The following is a 25,735-nucleotide window of genomic DNA, read 5'->3' on the forward strand; positions in this document are numbered from 1 at the left end:
CCATAAATGACAACTTGTGCGACCAATAAATGAAATGAAGTTTTTTTGGTTTTTCATTCCCAAAGCTTAATGTTCTTGCATCAATTCTAAAGTAGGTATGACATTTTCCACCCTCTTTGAATCCCTATCACTCTACAAGTCTCCCAACCGAGTCCATAATGAAAGTCAATCCCCAAGTATTAATATTCTATTACAATTTCTAATGGGCTGCTTTCAAAAAGGAAGGAAATATGCTTTTCCTTCCTCATCGAAGAAAAAATCATAACTTTTGTTTTGGTGATGTTCGCTTGCATCTTCACTTCATAAAAAAAGTGCTCTGGTCCTTAAATGACATCTTAACCCTTAAGCAATTTTTGAAATCATAATAAGATCACCCACTTATAGAAGAAGCTTCACCATGTGTTGTGCCAAATGAACCCCTTCACCATCTATCTTGTCTAACCAAAATTCTAATTTATCAATGTATAAGCCAAACAAAATAGGAAATAGAGATAATGCACATCCTTGTTTAACACCAATGTAACTACCAAAGCATTTATACATTCCCTCTTTAATTTTGATTTCTCATTCAACCTGTGTAGTGTCTCTCTTACACAAACAAACAAATTGTCTCTAAGAACCATATGAAATGTTCTAAATAAGTTTTTTTCCTTGATTTTCTCATATTTTCTCTATAAAATAGAGAAAAGCGATGCACTATAGAATGTATGAACCTAAAACCCCTTGACCTCTTATGACATCTCTTAAAAAAAATACTGAAATCGAAAAATAACACCCCATTTTGTTTCCCATAATTATCTATCCACTACGCGTTCACATGGTGGCAGCCAGTATGTTAAACAAGTTCAGTCAAACTATCCCACTTCCGAAAAGTGCATATAACGGGTGAAGCGGAAAACCAGAGAGCATTTGCCTTATAAGGCTCCGTTAAAATCTGGAGAATCCCCCAACATTTTGTAATAACAATGTCTCTCCACCACTCTTCTCTGCAATCTCGAGTAGTCTCGTCTACCTGCGTTATTTCGAATATACCGTCCCTAAGCTCAAGCAATAAATCCTACTCAACATCTTATAGGATGTTGAGAGGTCTAAGATTCGAGTCACTGAGATGTCAATCTACAGCTGTTTCAGGGGACGTTTCGATTCAGCCAGAGAATGGATTCGTGGACCGAAACGTGGTGCAACGCAGTGTGGTTCGCCTCGGCTTGCCAAGCAAGGGTCGCATGGCCACCGATACACTCGATTTGCTCAAGGTACTTATTCATTTGAGATGTTTTTTTAATATTACCTGTTTTTCACTACGCTGTGGATTTCAATGCGTAATTTATCCTCGGAGCGTCTTGTGTCTTCTTTACCAACTTTGCTTCTCTCTTCCGAACTTTTGTATCCACAGAGCCTGCATTTGCCACTGCCTTTGCCTCCTAAGATTTAGTCTTGAGCATTTCGTATCATCTCTTTGCTTCTCCTCCATTCAGAATACTGCCTTGGCTTTAGTGCGCTTTCCGTGGTATCTCTTGTCATGGAAGGGAAGCTGGACAGGTACAGTGCCTAATTCTAAGGGTTTTTGGCTTCAACTGTGGCATAGGGGCAGATAAACCTTGGGAGCATTTCTCACAATTTAGTAAACAAATACATCCTACTCTGGTATACGCTTGTTGATATGTTCATTCATTGCTGCCAGTCTTTGGCCAATCCATTTCATACTGTTCAATCTTTGACACCCTTCCTTCCACCATATCTTAATTGAAGATCGGGCACCTGTGCTGACTTGTGACGTTCTTTCTCGATAAGGAGACACGCAACCGGAGGCTGCAGCTGTTTGCATTTGGTTTACTTTTGTGGGCCTGCTTTGAGTGCCGCGTGGAGGGAGGGAAGGTCAGTTGGGCTGTGCATTCCCCTGTCCCCTAGTTGAAATATTTCTATCTTATGCTTTTAAAGCCTGTTTGAGGGCTGAGTTAGAAAAATCTACCGATGGTATCGAAGGACCTAGACAGCATTTCAGTGCAATTGCACGAAACTCACCTGGAGATGATGAGAACGGAAATCAAACTAGAAGTAATACAGAGAAGAATAGTTATGGGAATAATAAAATGTAATCGGCCCATAGCTTAACTAATCAGGGATGTTAAATTAGGGTATTTTTAACCGACATATTTTATGGTGGGAGCTTTCTCCCCAAAGATTCATCAGCTCTGGAATTGTCTGTAGCCGATGGGAATATTCTTATAGAATGATTTCATGCATGGATGGTGCAATTGTAACAATGGAGAACCAAATGGTGCAAGTGTGTAAATGATTGGAAAGAAATTATATGTGCCCATGTGTAGCCGTAATATTTTGTATTAATGATGTTGCTAGCAATATGCAAGTGTCGAAAATTAATGCTGTGAAAACGATTTATGATTCATGAAATAACTCAAAAACCATTCCAAACAAGCCTGATACAACCTGTTTGACAAAATACTTAATGCATTAAACATTGAGAAAATTGCCAAGTTTTGGCATAGAGAATTGGCTTGTCATCACATAACTATGAACAACATGTAGAATGCAAAACAAGGATTCAGACAATGAAATCTAATCCGATTCTACTTCTAACTGCACTCTAATTAACAAATTGAACTGAACAAAAGATGAAAGAAAACAATTATTCTGTCACCCGCAATGGATTTGTGCATGAGAGATGAGCCTATATGGTTGTAGTTCAGTGGATTTGTGCTTGAGAGATAATGCTATGTAGTTGCTGAAATTGATAGCACGACTTTGCATGAATGAATGAATGATTTTAATAATGTCCGTGAGGCTGAAGCAGCCTATGGAACCCACTAAAATATCATGCACCTCATAATAGGGTGCCAGAATGTTAAACAATTTGAAACTTCTTTAAATATGCTCTTTGACAGTGAATGTTGATGTTTATAGAAATGGCTTCCAAGAGTGTCTATTTTTTAGATTGGATAGATGATTGATGAATTGCTGAGATTGATCCAAGAGATTAATGTTTCAGGACGATTGATAGAATTGGAGGGAGGATGAGCCTTCAAGTGGCACCCAAGGATTGTTGTCCTTGAAGAGGGCAAGGATTAAAGTGATTTGGATGTACAAGACTGTCTTGAAAAGAGCTAAAGATGAGTATAAATAAAAGGTCCTCTTTTTAGAAGTCCATAAACTCATTTTTTGAGATATGAAGGGTGAGGATTTTCTTGGAGAATTAAATGGATAGGATTTGAGTATAAGATTTTTTGGGGAAATGGATAATTTTACCATGGCTTAAGTATGCTTAGGAATTGCAAGAGGGTTGGTTTTAGTCAACTATTGGCTTAAGAGGGAATTTGGAAGAACTAAATAAGTAGTATTTATTTAATATTGGAGGGTAGGGATATAAAAGGTGAATTTAAATTAAAAAAATGCTGAATTTATTCAATCAAGGTTGGTATACAGAGGAAAGGGTGATAAATGATCAATTAATTAAATAAATTAGAATTTATTTAGGTAATGATTGGACAAATATTGAGAAGATAAATTAAATGAATTGGCTTTATTTAAATAAGATTGAAAGGGGATAAAATTGATTGTGGTTAGTATGTGGACAATTTTATCTGTCTACAATAACGATTGGGGAACTAATTGTTTTCCTGGAGTCCAGCCTGCAGTTCTGTTATATCTAGCTATAACTGAACTATTTTAATAGTAGCTTCTGGTGCTGGTTGACCACAATGCTTGCCTAGCTGATAGAGAGGGCGAATCCAAAATTGCTACTATTTATACTGATTTGGTTCCCTATCAATCTCTAGATGCGAACACAACAAACTTAGCTAATTTAGCTCTTCCAATAAAATTTACAACTTCTGTTGTTCATTTTAGAGTTTATAAAGAGAGGCCACCTTTCAGCAACACACCCTTATGGTTGCACAATAGAAACCCTTCACCTCCCATACCCAGCTTGCCTTTGGAAGCACCATTGAAGTCAAACTTTGGGTCACCTTGCTTGGGAGGAAGCCATTCAATCAAATTTCTATATCTGCTTACTTGTGAGTATCCTTTAATGGGGGAGGTTAATATTATTATATTACTTTAATTGTCATGTTTTGTATATTATGTAAATTAGGTAGATGAGATCATTCCTATGATGTTCATCTGTTTCTTATTAGAAACTTTCTATTTTGTACCTGTTGTAAATTCTTTATAATGATCTCTTCGATCATTTGTTAATACATCAAATAATGTACTAATTACTTCTTAGTAATATGGTATCAAAGCTATAGGTAAAAAAAATAAAATTATTTTTAATCCTTTGTGAATGAAAATTTTCAAAACTTTTTTAGGTTTGTGTTTTGAAAAAAATACTTAGTTCCTTTGCAACTTGTAGGGCTCATTCTTTGTGTGGGATTTCCCTCAGCTACTTTTGCATAGATTTTTTTGCGTTTTTCGAGTAGTGATGAGATTTCTTCAAAGTTTTTAGTCTATTTTTTTGCTCCCAATGCCAATTTTTGTGATAGAGGGCCACACCACTCTAACAACTCACAACCAAGAATGCAACAATATAGAGACCAAAAAAAATGCTTCACAAATAATTTTATTATACTTGAAAAATCCTTACAACACCCACAAGATGATATGACTTCTTCAACATAAGAGAAATCCTAAATAAGAGTCTTCACACCAAGAGCTTCACCAATAACTTCTACTTGAAGAGCTACAACTTTAGAGTTTTCACACCTTGAAGTCTTCACGCCTTCTAGCTTCTACTTCTCAAACTTGATTAGAAATGCTCATATGCCTTGCTTAAATAGGCACTTACCACCCCATGCATGGCTTATCCACAACCTTCTAGAATTCCTCCTACACAATATCCACAACCTTCTAAAACTTCCATAACCTTCTAGAATTACAACTAAGCACCACCATGTGGCCCAATTAGAAAATTACATTTCCTTTATGGATCACAACAAATATTAAATGCAAGATTTAAGAAACTTTCCACAAGCTTCTAAGATGCCACCTACACACCTCGATTAATGTAATGACAACTTTTTTTTAAATTTTTCTATTTATGCCACCTATGCACCTCGAAAATAAAAATGCTCTTTTCCTTTCTTTTCTCCTTTTTATTTTTTTATTTATTTATTATTTCTCCTCTAATTTTCGTCACTTTCTCTCTCTTCCAGATTTTTTTTTTTTTAAATTTTTTTTTTTTTCCAATAATTTTCCCATGCAAGATGCTCCTGCATTAGACTCCCTCGGTAGATAGAAAAGTGTGTCCCACACTTTGACTCCACAAAAGAAAGATCTACCACCATCTTCATCTTCACCAAAGGTTTCCACCTCAACAGGGACAACAAAACCACCATGCAAATCTTCCACACCAACTTCTCAACCATCCAATCAACAAGCTCATGCACAAGAACAAACTGAACATAATGCTTCATTAACAAACTCCCATTCACATCAACAACTAGTGAATCCACACCAGCAGCAACAAACCCCGCATCAGCAACAACAAACTTCATATCAGCACCAACATGTAGATCTCCATCAATACATGCCAAACTCTCAAAACCAACAACCTCATTGCTCACAACAAGATGCCCTGCAATACATAACTCACCTCCAACAACCGGATCATCCACCTCCAAGTGCTCCATAATCTCCATGTCAGATTCAACCAATTGATCATGAAAACCAACCTCCATCCTAACATTAGCAAGGTTAGGAATATCCTCAGCAACAACCTCTATTTGCTCTACAGGTTCTGCATCAGACTCCATAGACTGATCAGCAAAACCAACCTCTTCCACCTCAACCTTGTGATGCCATCTTCTCTCACGAACCTCCTTAACTTGATTAGCCAATCTATCATCCAACCGAGAAATCATCTTAGAAAAATTCCTCTCCACTATATCATGGATTTTCGCAATCATCATAGGGTCCAATCCTCTTGGAGCCATCTCCCAAGATCTTCGTAAACTCTTTGCAACAAATCCTTCCCACGCTCCTTGTGACAACCAAATTGTTTGCAAGTCAGATCGCAACCTGCCACCTCGCACGAACAATCAGGAACCACATCACAAGTCTAGGACAACGGATTTGCAGTCCACCAGCTCTGATAAACTTTGCCCAACCAAGGTCCTGGTACAAACTGCCTCACACTTCGGCGATCTACTTGTACACTCAGGATCTCCCGCTCTGATACCACTGATAAAAGGCAACACCACCCTTACTCACTCACAATCAAGAAAGCAACAATATGGAGACCAAAAAAAATGCTTCACAAATAATTTTATTATATTTGAAAAATCCTTACAACACCCACAAGATGATATGACTTCTTCAACATAAGAGAAATCCTAAATAAGAGTCTTCACACCAAGAGCTTCACCAATAACTTCTACTTGAAGAGCTACACCTTTAGAGTTTTCACACCTTGAAGTCTTCACGCCTTCTAGCTTCTACTTCTCAAACTTGATTAGAAATGCTCATATGCCTTGCTTAAATAGGCACTTACCACCCCATGCATGGCTTATCCACAACCTTCTAGAATTCCTCCTACACAATATCCACAACTTTCTAAAACTTCCATAACCTTCTAGAATTACAACTAAGCACCACCATGTGGCCCAATTAGAAAATTACATTTCCTTTATGGATCACAACAAATATTAAATGCAAGATTTAAGAAACTTTCCACAAGCTTCTAAGATGCCACCTACACACCTCGATTAATGTAATGACAACTATTTTTTTTTATTTTTCTATTTATGCCACCTATGCACCTCGAAAATAAAAATCCTCTTTTCCTTTCTTTTCTCCTTTTTATTTATTTATTTATTTATTATTTCTCCTCTAATTTTCGTCACTTTCTCTCTCTTCTAGATTTTTTTAAAAAAAAAATTTTTTTTTTTAAATTTTTTTTTTTTTCCAATAATTTTCCCATGCAAGATGCTCCTGCATCATTTTGCCTAGTTTTTTTTTGCTCGACTGTCGACCTCTACTCACGGGCATCTATTTCCAGCATTTTTCTTCCTGTTCTTGTTAGTAGACGACATTTTTGGGTTGTTTTATAGGAGTTGCGTGGTCATTTTTTATTATAAATGACTTGTTCTTGATAATTTTTAATGTAGATGACCCTTTCTACAAGATTTTGGGCTTGTTTTTTCCCTAAAAACGATGGCCTAATTTTCAAATCCGATGTTCGTTTAGTCTTTTCATTTGTAGTCAAATCCATCTTGCCTCTTCTACTTGGGTTATGATCATTTTTCCCTCAAGCATTCTGGTTTATTCATGGCCACCCAGGGTTTTCTACATTTTCAACTAGGGTTTGACCCTCCATTTTAAGTCAAAAAATTATGCTGATTGCAAATGCCTTTTGGGTTTATAGAAAGCTTAGCAGGGTTGTCATTTGAATTTTGTGGGTGCCTTAGTTTTTGTGCTTTGCATTCGTTTCCAGCCAAAACTTTATTGTGATTTCAAATTCCTTCTGGGCCTTTTGAGATCTCTTCTAGGTCTTTGTCAGAATTTTTTGGGTCGGTGGGAATCATTTCTTGAAATCAATGCCACTTTATTATTTTTTGAAGTTTGTACATTTATATGCCTATGTTTTCTGCATTGGGATTCTTGTATCAGATTTTGTGCTATTGCCTCTTCTTTGTTTTTCATTTTTTCGTGCATCAGGAAATGTTCAAGATGGCATCATTGACCAACTTAATGTTGGAAGGAAATTAGAGATTCAACAACAAAATTATAACACTTGGAAGCAGGGCATGCTAAAGATCTTTGTTTTGGGCACAAAGACTCGTCCTACCATAGTCCAAGCAAACCAGGACAAGTTTGATGATCGAAATCAAGAAGTTGTTATGCTTCTCAAGCTCTCTGTCATAGGCGATTAGTTGCCTCAGGTTCCTTTTAGAAAGTCAACAAAAGACATGTGGTAGCATCTGAAGGAGTTGCATGAGACATCTAACAAGAGCCGAGTGTTCTTTTTGAAGAACGAGTTGTTCTCCATCATGATGGATGAATCCATGTCCTTATAGGGCGTCTCACGAAAATTAAGGACATCTGAGATCCGTTCAAAGCTATTGGTTGAAAAATGGAGGAAGAAGATATGGTAGTCATCACCTTGAAGAGTCTACCTAAATCTTATAACCACTTTATAGAGATTCTCAACATGACTTCCACTAATATTGATATGAAATTCCAGAGTTGTGCACCAAACGTTTGCAGCAGGAGCATTGGAAACAACAGTTTGATAGTAGTGCCACCTCATCCTCCTCAGAAAATTCCTTTGCAACTGAATCCTTTCACAAGGATAAAGGTAAACCTTAGAAATCTTAGTCATCTCAACAAGAGGGCCCCATTCAGTGTTAGGATGGTTCAAAGAAGAAGGTTTAGTGTAACTACTGTCACAAATATGGCCATTTTCATAGGGATTGTCGCAATTAATTGGCTTTTGAATAGTAGAATCAGGCAGGGTCTTAGCCTAAAGCCAATGTTATTGTACCACATTAAGCACAAATGTTTGCCTTTTATGCTGTCATGGCTAAAAGACTTGCTGACCATGTAAAATCTTTTGCTTGATATATAGATTTTGGCGCTTCTTTGCATTTCACTTACCGACGTGTTTGGTTTACATAATTTTCTCCCTTTTCCTAGATTCAGTTATATTTGAAGGAGGTGAAGAGTATACTATTGTCGATAAGGGTAACATTCAAATAGAATCTGGTGGGAGGAATCCCATTTTCCTCAAAGGATACTACATTCTTGGCATGGAACTAAACTTACTTTTAGTGAGTTAAATCGCGTCGCTACTCAACTTGATGTGGTATTCAATGCACCTAATGTTCAATTGTTGATCATGCAACACACACTATAGTAGTTGTTGGACTTGGCTTTGAGGATCATGGTCTATATTGACTTGTGGATACAGGCGATTCTCTTCAGCATGCCTTCATAGCAAAATCATCTATTATCAACGGTCTCTAGCACCAACGATATGGTCACCTGATCATTCACTATCTTGCTCAACTTGCTCTAGATGATTTAGTACATGGTTCAAACTCAAAATCAGCAAGTTTGTGAAGCTTGTCAGGCTAGAAAACAACATTGGATGTTGTTCAAGGATGTTGACTCATGACAAGTCTCTGATGTACTATAGTTGGCCCACAATGATGTATATGGTCCAATAAATACTCCTTCTGTTACTTGTAGTTTTGTAACTTCTTAATCATGCTGGTCTGACAGTACAAATCGTACGGATTAGAGTAATAATTCTATGCCTTTCTTTTGATAGGCTATATATATGATTGCCTTGTCTTAGTAAGGTATCGGTGTCTTCCTTGGGTTAATTAGATAAGTCTAAACTTATCTTTAATTAGTTAGGATAAACACTAACTAATGATATTTTTCCTTGAGTGCCGGTTATGGGAAAACTAATTAGGGCCAACCTAGATAGGGACATGTCTCTTAGAGAGACATGCCCTTTGGTTGCATATTTATATAGGGTAGGAATGTAGTTAAAGGACACACAATAGATCAAGTGTGCTCCTTTGAGCAATTTTTCCTAAACTCGAATACTTGCTGAGACAAAACATTTCAGAATAGCAATTGATATTGACATCTCTTCTCCAAGTTCAGATTTAAGGAAGATCATCTGCAACAAACAATATAGAAGTTATTATCAAAGTCTGATCACATAAAATTTGTAGAAACTTTACATGTTATCAGGGCTCTGGTAGTCAAACCTAGGCTCTGCAAATTAAACAATCAGACTTGATATATATCTAGCATCATTCTTCTATCTTCAATGGCATACACAATCAGACCCGAGGACAGGTTTGATGGGAAAGAACACTTTGATGCTTGGAAATTCAGAATCATGATGATTCTTGAAGAAAATGATGTGAAACAGTTTGTTGATTCAACATCCAAACAACCTACTATTGAAACTAATAAAACTATCTGGAGTAAAGGAAATAGGAAAGCCATGCAGATCATATTAGATGGAGTGAAAAATGAAATAGTACCTATGCTAACGAAACATCAAACAACATTTCATATGATGAATGCATTATTAAATGCATATGAGGTCAACAATGCAACTAGAGTCCTCGCACTAAAAAGGCAACTAAATCATATGCAGATAAAGAAGGGAGAATCGATGAATTCTTACTTCCTAAGGGTTGCCAGTTTAAGAGATGAACTTGCAAGTATAGGAACCATAATTAATGACAAGGAACTAACACTAATGGCTATAGATGGGTTACCAGATTCATGGGAAACATTCGCTCAAGGAGTAAGTGCTAGAGACAATCTTCTTGACTTCAATAGTCTTAAGGGAGATTGTCTTCAGGAAGAATCTAGAAAACTAAAGAAAGGGGGAAAAGTTGAAAACTGAAAAATGAAGAACTTCATGTTCTCAACACAAATTTCTATAAAGGTAAGAAGAAGTACTTCAAGAAGAAAAAAGGGTAATCAAAAGAATGACAAACCTAAGAAAGATCTATCCAAAATAAAATGCTTCAAATGCGAAAAATTTGGACACTATAGATCTAATTGCCCTAATAATTCTAAGCAGCAAGTAAACTGTACAAACATTACTAGGAAAGAAGATAACTATGATCCTGAGAATCGTGTATTGTATTCGACTCTATCAAATGAAGCCTCAAGGCATGGGTGATTGATAGTGGATCATCGACATATTATAGGATACAAAGAAGCACTAGACTCTATATCATAAAAAGTTAATGGTGAAGTCACCATAGGTGATAATTCAACACATTTCGTCAAAGGAATTGGAAATTGCACCTTGAAACTAAAGTCGGGTAGTTCTCTACATCTCAAAGGAGTACTCGATGTAGCAGGAATAAAAAAGAATCTAATCTCGATTACAACACTTGAAGATGATGAACATAATGTTGCATTCATGGACGGTAAAGTAATGACCTAGGCTAAGAACTCATTTAAGAAAGCAAAATTGATTGGTTAAAGAAAGGGGTACTTGTATGAATTAAATTCAGAACCTAGTTGACCCATTCGAGCCTTAATTCATGAAGTTGCTGATATAAACGAAATATGGCACAAAAGGTTAGGACATCTAAATTCAAAACCTTATCGACTATGGAGAAGATGGTTACTGGTTTACCTAAGTTAAATAAAGATCATTCAAGCATATGCAAAGGATGTGCTCTAGGTAAGAACACCAAAAGTCCATTTCATGATAGCACTAGAAAAATTAACAATGTTTTGGAATTAATCCACTCAGATTTATGTGGACCTATGTATGTTCCTTGTCTTGGAGGATTCTGGTACTATATACTTTTTATAGATGACTTCTCTTGGAAATTTTGGATTTACTTCTTAAAATGTAAATAATCAAAAGAAATTCTTAAGAGATTTAAAGAATTTAAAACCTTAACTGAAAACTTATCGGGACATAAAATTAAAACTCTTAGGACTGATAATGGAGGGGAATATACCTCAGATTTGTTTAAAGAGTTCTATAAAGAAACATGAATTAAGAGGGAGTATACAGTTCCTTATAACCCACAACAAAACGAGGTAGCAGAAAGGAAGAATAGGACAATTATAGAAGCTGCAAGAGCTATGATATTTAATCAAAATCTAGAATATTCTTTTTGGGCAGAATCCTCTTGTACTGTTGTCTATATTCAAAACAAAAGTCCTCATTCCTACCTTAGAGATAAAACTCCTGAAGAAGTCTTTACTAAGTTTAAACCTAGTATAAGTCATCTTAGGATTTTTGGGTGCCCAATATATATACATGTTCCAAAACAAAAGAGAACTCAGTTAGAACCCTCTGGGAGGAAACGTATTTTTGTAGGGTATAGTGAAACATCTAAAGCATATAGGATTTTCATACCTGGTCAAAAAAATATTGAACTTAGTAGGGATATAATTTTTAAAGAAGATTTAGCATTCAAAAGAGTCGTAAGTTCTGGAGATCCCTCTCCCTTACCTAGTTCTGAAGAAAATATTTAGTCTGAGTCTTAGAGGGAGAACATTGAAGAAATTGAAGATGAAATTCAAAATCTCAATCTTGAAGAAACTTTAAAATCTAGGAAAAGACCACTTTGGGCCACTAAGACAGTAGAGGAAGCACAAGACTTTGCTGCACCATCTGGAACCTTCAGAGAAAGTGAAAGACCCAAATTTTTTTCTAGTTATGCAACAAACAATTGTGATTTGTCTAAATCAGAACCAACCAATGTTTTAGATGCTGTTAAACATACGGCTTGGAAGGATGCCATGACAGAAGAATACCAATCCATTATGAAGAATGATGTTTGGGAAATTATTCCAAGGCTTAAAGGAAAATCTGTTGTTTCTTCCAAGTGGATATTTAAAATCAAGCATGCTGCTGATGGTAGCATTGAAAAATATAAAGCCAGATTCGTAGCCAGGGGATTCTCTCAAAAAGAGGGGATTGATTATGAAGAAACCTTTGGTCTTGTTGCTAGATACACCTTCGTAAGAGCAGTCCTAGCTATTGCAACATCGAAGGGATGGAAAGTACATTAGATGGATGTAAAAACAACATTTTTGAATGGAAAGATTACAGAAGAGATATATTTGGAGCAACCTGAAGGATTTGAAACTCATAACCCTAAAATTTTTGTTTGCAAGCTCAAGAAAGCTCTCTATGGGCTTAAACAGGCTCCAAGGGCATGGCATGAAAGAATTGATAAGTATCTTACTGACTTAGGATTTTCCAAGAATGAAGCTGATCCAAATCTATATTATAAAAGGGATAAAGATGATATGGTAATTTTGATACTGTATGTTGAACAGGTGATGATCATCTCATAGATCAATGCAAGAAAGATCTAGTTAGAGAATTTGAGATGAAAGATTTAGGACTCTTTTATTACTTCCTAGGACTGGAAGTATGGTAGAATTCTGATAGCATCATACTTAATCAAGGGAAGTATACATTAGACATCTTGAAGAGATTTGGAATGTGGAATTGCAGGCCTATGTCTTCTCCCAGGGAGACTAATTTACATAAACTTAAGGAAGTAGCAGCAGAATCACCTTCCATAGATTCTACTCTTTACAGACAGATGATTGGGTCCCTTATGTACTTGGTAAATACAAGATCTGATATTTGCTATGCTGTTAATGCATTAAGTCAGTTTATGTGTGAGCCAAAGGAGATTCACCTAGTTGCAGTCAAACACATCATGAGATACTTATAAGGCACTCTTAACCTTGGGCTCAAGTATGAGAAAGTTGAATTGGACCTACATGGATACACATACTCAGATTGGGTTGGAAGTGTTACTGACAGGAAAAGCATTGCAGGATGCTGTTTCAGTTTAGGCTCAGCAATGATATCATGGATATGCAGAAAGTAGTCTTCAGTAGCACAAAGTTCCATAGAAATTGATTACATTGCAGCAACAATGGCCTCTCGGGAAGCAATTTGGCTTAGAAAGTTACTTGTGGGATTATTGGGTCAAGCCATAAATCCTACGATTATTCATTGTGATAGTCAGAGTTCAATCAAGCTTTTTATGAATCCAGTTTTTCATGATAGGTCCAAGCATATCGAAATTCCTTACCATTATGTAAGAGATATGGTAGACAAGAATACTGTAAAATTAGAATGCATTTGCACTGTAGATCAGACAGTAGATATTCTAACCAAGTCTCTATCTCGAGTGAAGATAGATCAGTTCAGGAAAAGACGGTATGGTTAAATTGTAATACATTTGTATTCTTTAAATTATTATTAAAATAAATTTTATTGTCAGGCTATTGACTGTTATGGGCTCCACCATTTGTATTCATTATCTAAGAGGTGATGATCTTTGAGATAATGAACACTTGTATAAAAGACATTATGAGAGATGACGATCTCTTGGATAATGTGCTAAACAATAGAGATCTACTTTCAGATCTAGATGAGTTCAAGATCACATTGTGATGTAGACATTGTTATGTCTATGAGTCACAATTTGGATACAGGAAGAATTTTATTATTCTCCAGAGTTTATCCTGTGTTCTGGTAGATCTTAACTCAGGATCATGTTGCGATATAGGAATGCCAGTTCCAATGAGCCACAACTTGGATAAATGAAGAATTTAATTATTCTTCGGATTTGTCCTGTATATTGTATTCTTTGCAATACTGTTATCACTAGTATTAGTGATATGTCATATCATAGGTATACTAATATGACATAGTATCATGTGTTCATGACACCACATACTTTGAAAAATCCAAATAGATTTAGAGTATCAATCTATGCTTATTCATCTTAATTGATGATGCCAGATATGTTATCTCTTAGTATGATTATTAAGTTAAGAGGGAGTATTAATTCTGTAACTTCTCAATTGTGTTGGTCTAATAGTACAGATCGTACGGATTAGAGTAATAATTCTATGCCTTTCTTGTGATAGGCTATATATATGATTGCCTTGTCTTAGTAAGGTATCGATGTCTCCCTTGGGTTAATTAGATAAGTCTAAACTTGTCTTTAACTAGTTAGGATATACACTAACTAATGATGTTGTTCCTTGAGCGCTGATTCTGGGAAAACTAATTAGGGGACCTAGATAGGGACATGTCTCTTAGAGAGACATGCCCTTTGGTTGCATATTTATATAGGATAGGAATATAGTTAAAGGACACACAAATAGATCAAGTCTGCTCTTTTAAGCAATTCTGCCTAAACTCGAATACTTGCTGAGACAAAAACATTTCAAAATAGTGATTGATATTGACATCTCTTCTCCAAGTTCAGATTTAAGGAAGATCATCTCCAAGAAACAATATAGAAGTTATTATCAAAGTATGATCACATAAAATTTGTAGAAACTTTACATTACTAGGTGTAGGTATTTCTTGCTTTTTGTTGATGATTTTAGACGTAAAATGTAGGTGTACTTAGACAAAAATTAGATATGTTTATTGTAATTTAGAAATTTAAAGGCCTTAGTAGAAAGAGTCTTGGTTGGTCTATTATATCTCTTAGGTTTGATAATTGGAGGGGTTTTGTTCTACTTCTTTCTCCACTTTCTGTGATACATATGGCATAAAATGTTAGTTAACTACACCATCCATCCCTCAACAAAACAATGTTGTAGAACATTGCAACCGCACCATTACAAAATGGCTAGGTCTATGTTGGAACACTTAAATGTTCCTAAGAAATATTTTTAAAAAGAAGTGTTTATTGCAATCTATCTCCTTAATTGGTCTCTCAAACATTTTGTTAAGGGGAAGACTCTTGAGGAATCTTGGATTGGTCGCAAACCTAGGATCAACCACTTGAAGGTTTTTGGCTCTTTAACATATGTATGGATTCCATATGCCCAACACTCCAAGTTGGATTCTAAGGGTATGAAGCTTATATTTATAGGATACAATGACAGCCATATGGCTTATCAGCTGATTGATATCGACATTGATTGTCTTATCTTCAGTTGCGATGCTATCTTTGATGAAGAATGACAACCATTTCATCTTTACTTGTCTGAGCATAATTCTGAGGATCAACCTTTGAAGGCTTCTTATTTGGGTGTCTGTCTTCAATCCGGTTCATTTGATGGGAGGGATGATGTAGATTCTATATTTGATGATGCACTACTTGAGTTTCCTTTGGATGATGCTAATCTTCCACTTGTTCTTGATCCTCTTCCTCCAACTCCAGTGGTTACTACTACATTTGATGTTGGCACATCTATTCGCTACCCTAAATGGTGGGCTAAGACCATCAATGGTCTTTGTCTTGATGAGCTCATTGATGATAGATCTCCTAGAAATAAGGGCAAGCAACAAGATACATTTAACTTTGCTTCTATGACTAGCCTTATAGTATTTATGAGCCGTAGACATTTAAAGAGGCAAAAAGGATTCCAAAGTGGGAACAAGCTATGGATGTGGAATACCAGAGTTTTATGAAGAACTACACTTGGGTTCTCTTTGATTTCCCTCTAGGGAAGAAGCTCATTAGCTGTAAATGGGTGTATAAGGTCAAGTATCATGCAAATGGTACCTTAGATAAATGCAAGGCCAAATTAGTTGCTCGAGGGTTCACATAGCGGGAGGGCTTGATTATGAGGAGACTTTAACTCCTACAGCCAAGATGAGTACAATTTGTCTTCTTCTCACCATTGTAGCTCAGAGCAATCGACTCTTTTTGTTGATTCTCAACTGTTTCATGAATAATATATGTTCCAGCTTATCATAGTCTGTGATTTGAAGAATGTGTTCTTAAAGACTTCAGAAAATATCATTTGAATTCTAATCACCAATGCCATAATAAATAATGATTTCATAACATGGTTACTTGGCTTTTAATTGCCATGAACAAATCTAATTTAGAGAAGGTCTAACCTATGATATCAAGCAAGATATTTTGCATCAAGATATTAGCTGTAGCTTACTGCTATGTAATTCGGATTTGCTGTAACAAATGAATAAGAATATCATATTGTATTGTTTGGATTTTGGACCTCCACATAACTTGGAATAATCTGAAAAAAGGGGTCTTACTGGATGCTCAACAACCTGCCTCACTTTCAATTGTGAAGATCTTGAGCGCTAATCCCAGTATGAAAATAGCGCACGATTTCAGCAGAATAACAGTATAAAGAAATCAATGAAAGGAACAATGCAATGATTACTATTGATAACAACAAAGTTATTGGTGTGATGAAATATGTGGTCCATAATATGGATGAAGACGGATGATGAATACAGAAGTCGGATGTTATATCAAGGAAGTTGGGTGCTTGGAAAATACTAATAATGTCTCCCCACCTCTCTCTCGACTTCTTAAAAACAAAAGGTAATGTGTCTCCTTGGCTTCCAAGAAGCCGTAACATAAAAGGAATATATTGGCTCTTGGACGCCAAATAAATGTGCCAAGTGTTCAATTGGTTATAAGCAAGAAAAGAATAAAAGGATGGAAGAAGATTTGAAGGTTATAATTTGAAAAATATTATGGTTTGTATCTATCTACGTACACGTAGCTATTTGGTGAACTGGCATCATTTTATTATAAAGAAAATAATATTATGGTCACTTTAATTTATATCTATGTGTATGTACATAGGTATATATTGTTGTCGGTGAATGTATATTAAAATAATATGGTGAAAGATCATTCAAAATCCTTTGAGGTACGTATTATATTTTAATTAAATTATTTTATGTTTTAAATTGTTTATTTAATAGCTCATGCAACTCCATGGATTGTATCCTAATGTTTATGTCGCTAGGTCCTCAACCATGGTTATTCACGATTCATACCCATTTGCCCAATGATGGTGATGCTCTTGTGCCCAATTCTTTTTTGAAAATGCTTCCACCCCTTTGATGTGCTTCCTACAAGAAAATTCTCCATAGTTAAATCATATATCCATAACAAGTTATTTAATCATAAATAATCATAACGGCTAACCACCTTTTTAATTCCATGAATTCGTGATAAACAATCAACTAGCATGTTATCTTTGCATGATATTATAACGACTAACTATCTTACCATTTCGCAGGATTATAACAAATTTAACTGTCAACTGACTTCATGTGAACCTCAATGACTATATTTTAAATTAGGTCAAAAATTGGGATGTAACATACCATTCCCCTTGTGTTTCATCTTCCTTGATGAACTTGAAATTGTGACAACCATTATAAAGGAGCATTTAAAATTGGAATATATCGTACCATTCCCCTTTGTGTTTCATTGTCCTCAATGAACTCTACAATTTTAGACACTAAAAGAATATTCCAAATACAAGATGTATATATAGTATCATGATATTATTTCTTTTCAAAATTGGATCAAAATCTAAATCATGATTCAAACTCAAGGTCTATTTTTACTTCAATGTTTCCAAAAAGATATTTGCATGATATCATAAAATTAAACACATACTCACCTAAGTTCACTTTACCGTACTTGTGGTCAACTCAGCATCACTTGAGTTGATTATGTTGTAGGATATTCTATTTCATATTCTTGTCATACTCATGTAGACACTCAGAATATCTTTAGTTCAATCCTCATATTAATATCTCACAAGAGAATTTTTCAATGTTCAATAATGGAGAGTAAGATAAGTATTCAAAATTTGCAATTCCTCAACTAACATGTTCTAGATCATAACTTGATCACATAATTTTAATCACTCACACATATCGTCTGGCATATGGTACTTGTTTAATGAATAAATCATCTTTCATAGATCACCTGAAAAAGGTTAGTGGATCCATGTTTTCCCATTTATGTAACTTCGGTCTTCATGCTCATCTTATCACAATAACATTTCATCAGAATAATCATCCCATGATAGAAATATACTTCATCTCTAAACAATATAAACAACTCAGTATGTCTTGGTATTTCCATAAGCATCAGGAACAAATTTACATAGGGTTCTTATCGAGTAACTCATCATTCACCTGTAAATATTTGGAAGTTTATCTTTTCCATTTGTGTGACCTAGGCTTTCATGCCCATCTTGTTTGTGTAATTATTTCAAGGAAAAACTCAAGTCAAACAAAAGTTTACATCTATAGATAAGCATTGATAGTTTCAATTCTGCAAGTGTGTTTACTCCATACTGGAGCACAAAATGACCTTGTCATTTAATCAACATCAGAAAGGATTGTTATTCAAAATCATGGTTCACAATTTTGTTTTTCCTTTAGTTCAAGTTCAAAATAGATAACAAAATATTACTACCATTTCATATGAACAGGAATATAATTGCATAAAGTAAATGCTGGGAACGTTCAACTGAAAAGAAATATCCAGCCATCATTAAGGTTTTGATAACATCTCATCAAGGTTATAGCAGCTGGTTTGTATTGTGCAAGCCTCAGCATTTGGACCCAATTTAATCTTCTCATTCTCTACTAAGAATGGGCCTCCCTCCTGGGATAAGGCACATGTACCATTTTGGACCTGCCATCCGACATCCTGGTGTTAGAGTGTCCACTCAGTAATAGTGAAAGTTGAGGATACACTTCCACCAACTCATCATTCTGTTAGTTGGCACCATCGACCTCTTAGTGATCCATTTTAGGCAAGCATGCCTTTAATCTACCTTGGCCAAGGATTTAAATGGGCAAATGAACAACCTGATCACCATTGCTCGACTTGCCAATCATGTCATGTTCTTAGTTCTGTTTCATCTTTATGATATTGCAGTTTATCCATCTGTCCATTTCATATGCACCACACCATCATCTCAGCCCTTTCCGGCTTTTCTGGATGATTTTCCGGTGTGTTTTTCAAGTTTGATTGTAATATCCAATTATGTAAAATAAATCTTCTTCAACATCACATTCTCAGTTTCTCAAAAACAGTGTTGGGCCCAAGGTTTTAGCGTTGAACCCAACGCTCTGATACCATATGTAATAACCACTTTTCCCGAGTCTTAATTAAAAATTAACATATCAAAGAAATACAATTATTACTTCATTTTCATAGGAAGACAGTTATATCAGTTATGTTCATGTGAATGAGATTAACAGTTACAAATACTTAAACGGAAAACTCATAACTAACATTTGAAAACACTATCAATGAATTTACTATGGAAATTAAAATCTACATACCATGGAATTCAAACCGAAAATCAATGTAGGGATGCTTCTGCAATCACCCAGATTAGTCCACAAATATCACTTAGGATCAATATCAAATGACGATTACCATCAAATACCACTATATCATTTAGGGCATCACATACTACTATATCAAGTAGGGCATCAATTACCATTGGATCATTTAGGGCTTTAGGTACCACTGTATCATTTAGGGCATCAATTACCATTGGATCATTTAGGGCATCGGATACCATTGTATCATTTAGGCTTCAAATACCACTGTATCATTTAGGGCATCAGATATTGTTGTATCATTTGGGGCGTCAATACCACAGTATCATTCCTTTCCTTCCAATTGTTTAACTATGGCAATAACATAAGTTCAGAAGATATGCTCATAATCATTATTCTTATAAATGAAAGACAAATAACAATCCATCAAATAAATCTATCTCTCGCAAATAAATATATTTCACGTTCAGTTAGAAGATCAACCAATCTAACTGGTTGTCAATTATATTGACGATAAGAGTTGCTTTCATTTAAAGAAATAACTATAACAATAATACAACTCAATTAATCTTTCTTTCTACTTGAATATACATCATAAAAGTAAAAATACCTGTTTTTTGACAAACGTTTGAATGCATAGCTTATCTTTATCTGATGCACGTCCGACATCTTGTGGAGAGGGGAAACATTGTTAGGGGCTTAACCACCCAACCTTAGACCATAACTTATCCCCACACAATCTTTAACGAGAAAGGCCCTCCCTACTTGGAATAAAAATGGAACACCTTGTCAGTCATTGAGCATCCTGGTATCTAATCACACCACTTGACTTGACAGCAGGAGAATACAATAAATATGATCATGCTTGAGCTATTAAATGTTTCATTTAAAAAAAAAAATGATAAACATTGTTATGTCACATTTGATTCTGTTTTATGTTATTGCAGATTCCTTTCTCTCACCTCTTCACCCTTTTCCTTGGCTATAAAGCTGGGTGAGTCCTAGGTGTTTGAATCTCAGAGCAACTAGCTCTTTTTGTTGATTCTCAACTGTTTCATGAATAATATATGTTCCAGCTTATCACAATCTGTGATTTGAAGAATGTGTTTTTAAAGACTTGCAGAAAATATCATTTGAATTCTAATCACCAATGTCATAATAAATCATGATTTCATAACGTGGTTACTCAACTTTTAATTGCCATAAACAAATCTGATTTAGAGAAGGTCTAACCTATGATATCAAGCAAGATATTTTGCATCAAGATATAAGTTGTAGCTTACTGCTATGTAATTCGGATTTGCTGTAACAAATGAATAAGAATATCATATTGTATTGTTTGGATTTTGGACCTCCACATAACCTGGAATAATCTGAAAAGAAAAGGGGTCTTGCTGGACGCTCAACAACCTGCCTCACTTTGGATTGTGAAGATCTTGAACGCTAATCCTAGTATGAAAATAGCTCACGATTTTGGTAGAATAAAAGTATAAAGAAATTATGGAAAGGAACAATGCAATGATTACAATTGATAACATGAGAGTTATCAGTGCTATGAAATATGTGGTTTGTAATATGGAAGAAGATGGGTGATGAATACAAAAGTCGAATATTATATCAAGGAAGTCGGGTGCTTGGAAAATAATAATAATGTCTCCTCACCTCTCTCTCGACTTCTTAAAAACAAAAGGTAACGTGTCTCCTTGGCTTCTAAGAAGCTGTAACATAGAAGGAATATCTTGGCTCTTGGACGCCAAATAAATGTGCCAAGTGTTCAATCGGTTATAAGCAAGAAAAGAATAAAAGGATGAAAGAAGATTTGGAGGATAATTTGAAAAATAATATGGTTTGTGTCTATCTACATACACGTAGATATATTGGTGAGGTGGCATCATTTTATTATAACGAAAATAATATTATGGTGTCACTTTAATTTATATCTATGTGTATGTACAGAGGTATATATTGTTGTCGGTGAACATATATCAAAATAATATGGTGAAAGATCATTCAAAATTCTTTGAGGTACATATTATATTTTAATTAAATTATTTTATATTTTAAATTGTTTATTTAATAGCTCATGCGGTTCCATCGATTGTATTTTGATGTTCAGGTTGTTAGGTCCTCAACCATGGTGATTTATGATTCATACCCATTTGCCCAGTGATGGTGATGCTCCTATGCCCAATTCTTTTCTGACAATGCTTCCATCCCTTCAACATGCTTCCTACAAGGAAATTTTTCGCAGTTAAATCATATTATTATAACAAGTTATTTAATCATAAATAATCATAATGGCTAACCACCTTTTCAATTCCATGAATTCGTGATAAACAATTAACTAACATGTTATCTTCGCATGAAATTATAATTACTAACCATTTTACCATTTCGTAGGATTATAACAAATTTAACTGTCAATTGACTCCATGTGAACCTCAACGGCTATATTTTAAATTAGGTCAAAAATTGGGATGTAACAGTACCTTAGATAAATGAAAGGCCAAATTAGTTGCTCAAGGGTTCACATAGTGGGAGGGCTTGACTATGTGGAGACTTTAACTCCTACAGCCAAGATGAGTACAATTTGTTTTCTTCTCACCATTGTAGCTTAGTTTGGACGGGAAGTCCATCAGATGGATATTAAGAGTGCCTTCCTCAACGGTGAGTTGCATGCAGAAGTCTACATGACACAACCATCTGGTTTCAAGGTTGTTGGCAAAGACAACCAACTATGTCATCTCCACAAAGCACTCTATGGACTCAAACAAACCCCTCAAGGTAGTACATCAAGATTGATTAGTACATGGTTGCTCATGGTTTTTAGTGTGGTCCTTCTGACAATAATTTGTATATCAAATACTCTGGTGTTCTCTTTCTTGTTGTCTATGTGAATGAGTTGATTATTATTGGCAGTTCAACACATTTGACTGCAAAAATCAAACAAGACCCTTGCAAGGATTTTGGTATGACAGATCTTAGGCTTCTTCATTATTGTTTAGGTGTTGAGGTTTGGTACAGTGGTGGTAGTATTTTTATTTCTCAGTCTAAGTATGCCAGCAACTTTCTTGAAAGGTTTCAAATGCAGAATTGTAAACCTGCTTCCACGCCTATGGAGAAAGGACTGAAGTGGTCAACCAAGTCTGATTCTCCTGCTGTTGATGAAACCACTTACAGACAACTAGTGGGTTGGCTCATCTCTCTCATTTCCACTAGACCTGATCTCAGTTTTGCGGTGAGCTACATTTTACGGTTCATGACATTCAGCCCATAAGGCTGATCATTGGGTAGCAGTGAAGCGTGTGCTACGTTATGTAAAGGGAACCTTTGATTATGGATTTCGTCACACCAGGAGTCATGATTCCAAACTCAGTGGGCTCACAAATTCAGATTGGATAGGTTCTGTTGATGACAAGACGTCAACCTCTGGATATGTCTTCAGTTTCGGATCTGGTGCAGTCACTTGGACTAGTAAAAAGTAGCATGGAATCTCACCCTCCTTCGTAGAAGCAGATTATCAAGGAGCTGTTAAGGCAGCTTGTGACATACTTTGACTTTATTGGATGCTTGCAGATACACATTTATCTCAAGTAGGTCTGACTCCCTTGCTCTCTAATAATGAGGGAGTTCTCAAACTTCCAAGAATCCAGGCTTCTATGAAAGACCCAAACATGTGGATGTTCATTGTCATTACATTTGACTGTTGGGTGAAAACGAGGTAGTTCAGTTGCAGTATGTTTCACCAATGGATCGGATTGCAAACATTCTCACCAAGCCTCTTGGTCAAAATAAGTTTGCTAAATTCAGGCGGGGCTTCGTATTGTTGACAAATCAACCATTAGGTGAGTGTATTAGAATATTATTATATTACTTTAATGGTCATCTTTTGTATATTATGTAATTTAGGTAGATTAGATCATTTCTACAATCTTCTTCAGTTTCTTGTTAGAAACTTTCTATTTTGTACATATTATAAATTCTTTATGGTGATCTTTTTGATCATCTGTTAATACATCAAATAATTTACCTATTAGCTTCTCAGTAAATAGTTAATGTGGTTCATTAATATGATTGGTCGATTGCATTGTCGATAAAAATGTGTGACACAACTCCCTTGAAATGTTGAACAAAAAATTCCAAGATAATTTATTATGAAGGTAAGGTTGATGTTTGTTTATGTAATTTATTAGTATAATCAATTGTCTGCAATTGATATAGAGATTAAAATGTGAGAGGTAGCATACTGGAAATTCTATGTAGGCTATATATAAGAATTTTGACGAGCTTTTTTCTTTCCAACAAAAATCTTCATTCAATTCATTGACCGGCCATACAAAACATAGCCTTCTATATCTGCTAAAGACAAATCCGCCAGGCATAAAATATCAGATCTTATATACAACCAAAGAATGGAACAGTATTGCTGAAATAAACAAATGCTAATTCCTATGTTGTCCATAGTTTTAAATTTTAATAACACATCTTATCTGAATGTAAAAATTTGATTACTTCCTAGCTGGGGCAGATTACTGTTCAATTTTTCGGGAGAAGGGACAGTACTAAACATACGTGTGAGGAATCTTTGCAAGTCTTTCCAAAAGACTTGTAATCCAATTGATTGCTTTAGAGATATAGGGGTTTTTAGACTTTAGAAACACATCAGATGTGATTTGATGTTGTTATGTAATGGACATTTACTTTGCTAATATTATTTGTGTAAGGTACATAAATCTTTTATGTAAAATGTTTGAAGATTGACATGAGAAGTTGGTTTATCTTGGCAGGATTGTCAATTGGCTGTGCGGCAGGTTAATCCTCGACAGTATGTAGCAGATATTCCTGGAGTGAGTATTTGGCTTTAAGTTGAGTATCTCTCTAGGATGTTTTTGACAAATGTTTTATGAATTTTTTTTAGAAAATCTTATTTTTGGAAATACTCATGGGGTAGTTACCAATGTACTTGCAAATTTCTTAGGAAGAACTTGGGTAAAGCTCCCTGGTCTTAGCTGAATTACATTGCTTGAAGCTTTGAACATTTGAACCTTATCTGAATTAAGTGTGGCGAGAGCAATTTGTTGAACTTCATCCATATTGTTACTTAGGGATTTTATTGCTTTATACGAGTCAGTGGCAACTAGGAGTTATCTGTCATGCTTACAAAAATCCTCAAAATTTGGATACAATAATAGGAGGCACAAATGCCTTTTGCACTAATATTGATTTTTTCAGAGTCATGTCTTAAATGTGTTTCACTTACATAAAATGCTTCAATTTGTGGATATTGCTCTATCTGGCTTTGCTTATATGAGTAGAGTGCAATGGATACCAAAATGTGGTTGTTCTGTTTGTTTCAATTTTATATTTCCAATTTTAAGCCCACTTTGTAACTATTCTCCCAAGCCTAGACGATGGTCATTTCATACTTCTACAATTTGATCCATGCTTCTGCAATTTGACTCTTTCATATGTATGAATTCATACTTTATAATTTGATTCTTATATAGTTATATGGTTTGACTTAACCCTATACTGAGATGCAAGCATTTAATCTCCAACTGCTTCCACTTGACTCAATGATTTCTCTAAAATATCTTAGTTATTTGTGCAATGAACTTTAGTAGTTAGTTCATTTGCCTCGGTGATGTGTATATTCAATGGTTTTTTGAAATTTCTGTAGTCATTTGTGAGTGCTAAGAACAATGTAAGCAATGCATTTCCATGAAAAGGGAATAGTGAATATAAAATGATGGCATTTGATTCATCTGATTTATCATGGTTCTTTTTCACGTTTCTTAGGATAAACACACAATCATTTTTGCTTTCTCAAAAGCTGCAGCACAAGGTTTGAGTTTGTGTTTGTGATCCAATGATAAAATTCAAAGAAATTTACCAATTGATAAAAGATGGAAAAATATAATAATTACAAATGGCAGAAATTCACATTTTAACTGTTTTTTTTAACAATACAATACAAAATATTACAAAAAGATCTAATGCTTTTTAAACAGATTCCTATCTTGGATTTTTTTTTTTTGCTCGGTAACATGCAGCAGTATTGTGAATAAGTATCTATTAATATCAAAGCTCAAAAGTACTACATAGATCCTGCTAAGGATCTGAGCAGAGATCAAG

At 35.1% G+C, this 25,735-nt stretch overlaps 1 protein-coding gene across 2 annotated transcripts in view; it reads left to right on the forward strand.

Moving 5' to 3' along the window:
* Positions 1 to 906: 906 nt before the first annotated feature.
* The window catches only part of LOC149553194 (ATP phosphoribosyltransferase 2, chloroplastic-like), a 151,458-nt gene continuing 126,629 nt past the window's right edge, over positions 907 to 25,735 (forward strand). For both annotated transcript variants that reach the window (XM_089788683.1, XM_089788684.1), the window contains exons 1-2: positions 907 to 1,253; positions 24,388 to 24,447. In XM_089788683.1, the coding sequence (XP_089644809.1) occupies positions 966 to 1,253; positions 24,388 to 24,447 (348 nt within the window). In that variant the 5' untranslated portion in view covers positions 907 to 965. The remainder of the gene's footprint in view (positions 1,254 to 24,387; positions 24,448 to 25,735) is intronic.

This window comes from Cupressus sempervirens, chromosome 6 (assembly GCF_028749045.1).
Source record: "Cupressus sempervirens isolate cs-2001-9-10 chromosome 6, ASM2874904v1, whole genome shotgun sequence".
NCBI lineage: Eukaryota > Viridiplantae > Streptophyta > Pinopsida > Cupressales > Cupressaceae > Cupressus > Cupressus sempervirens.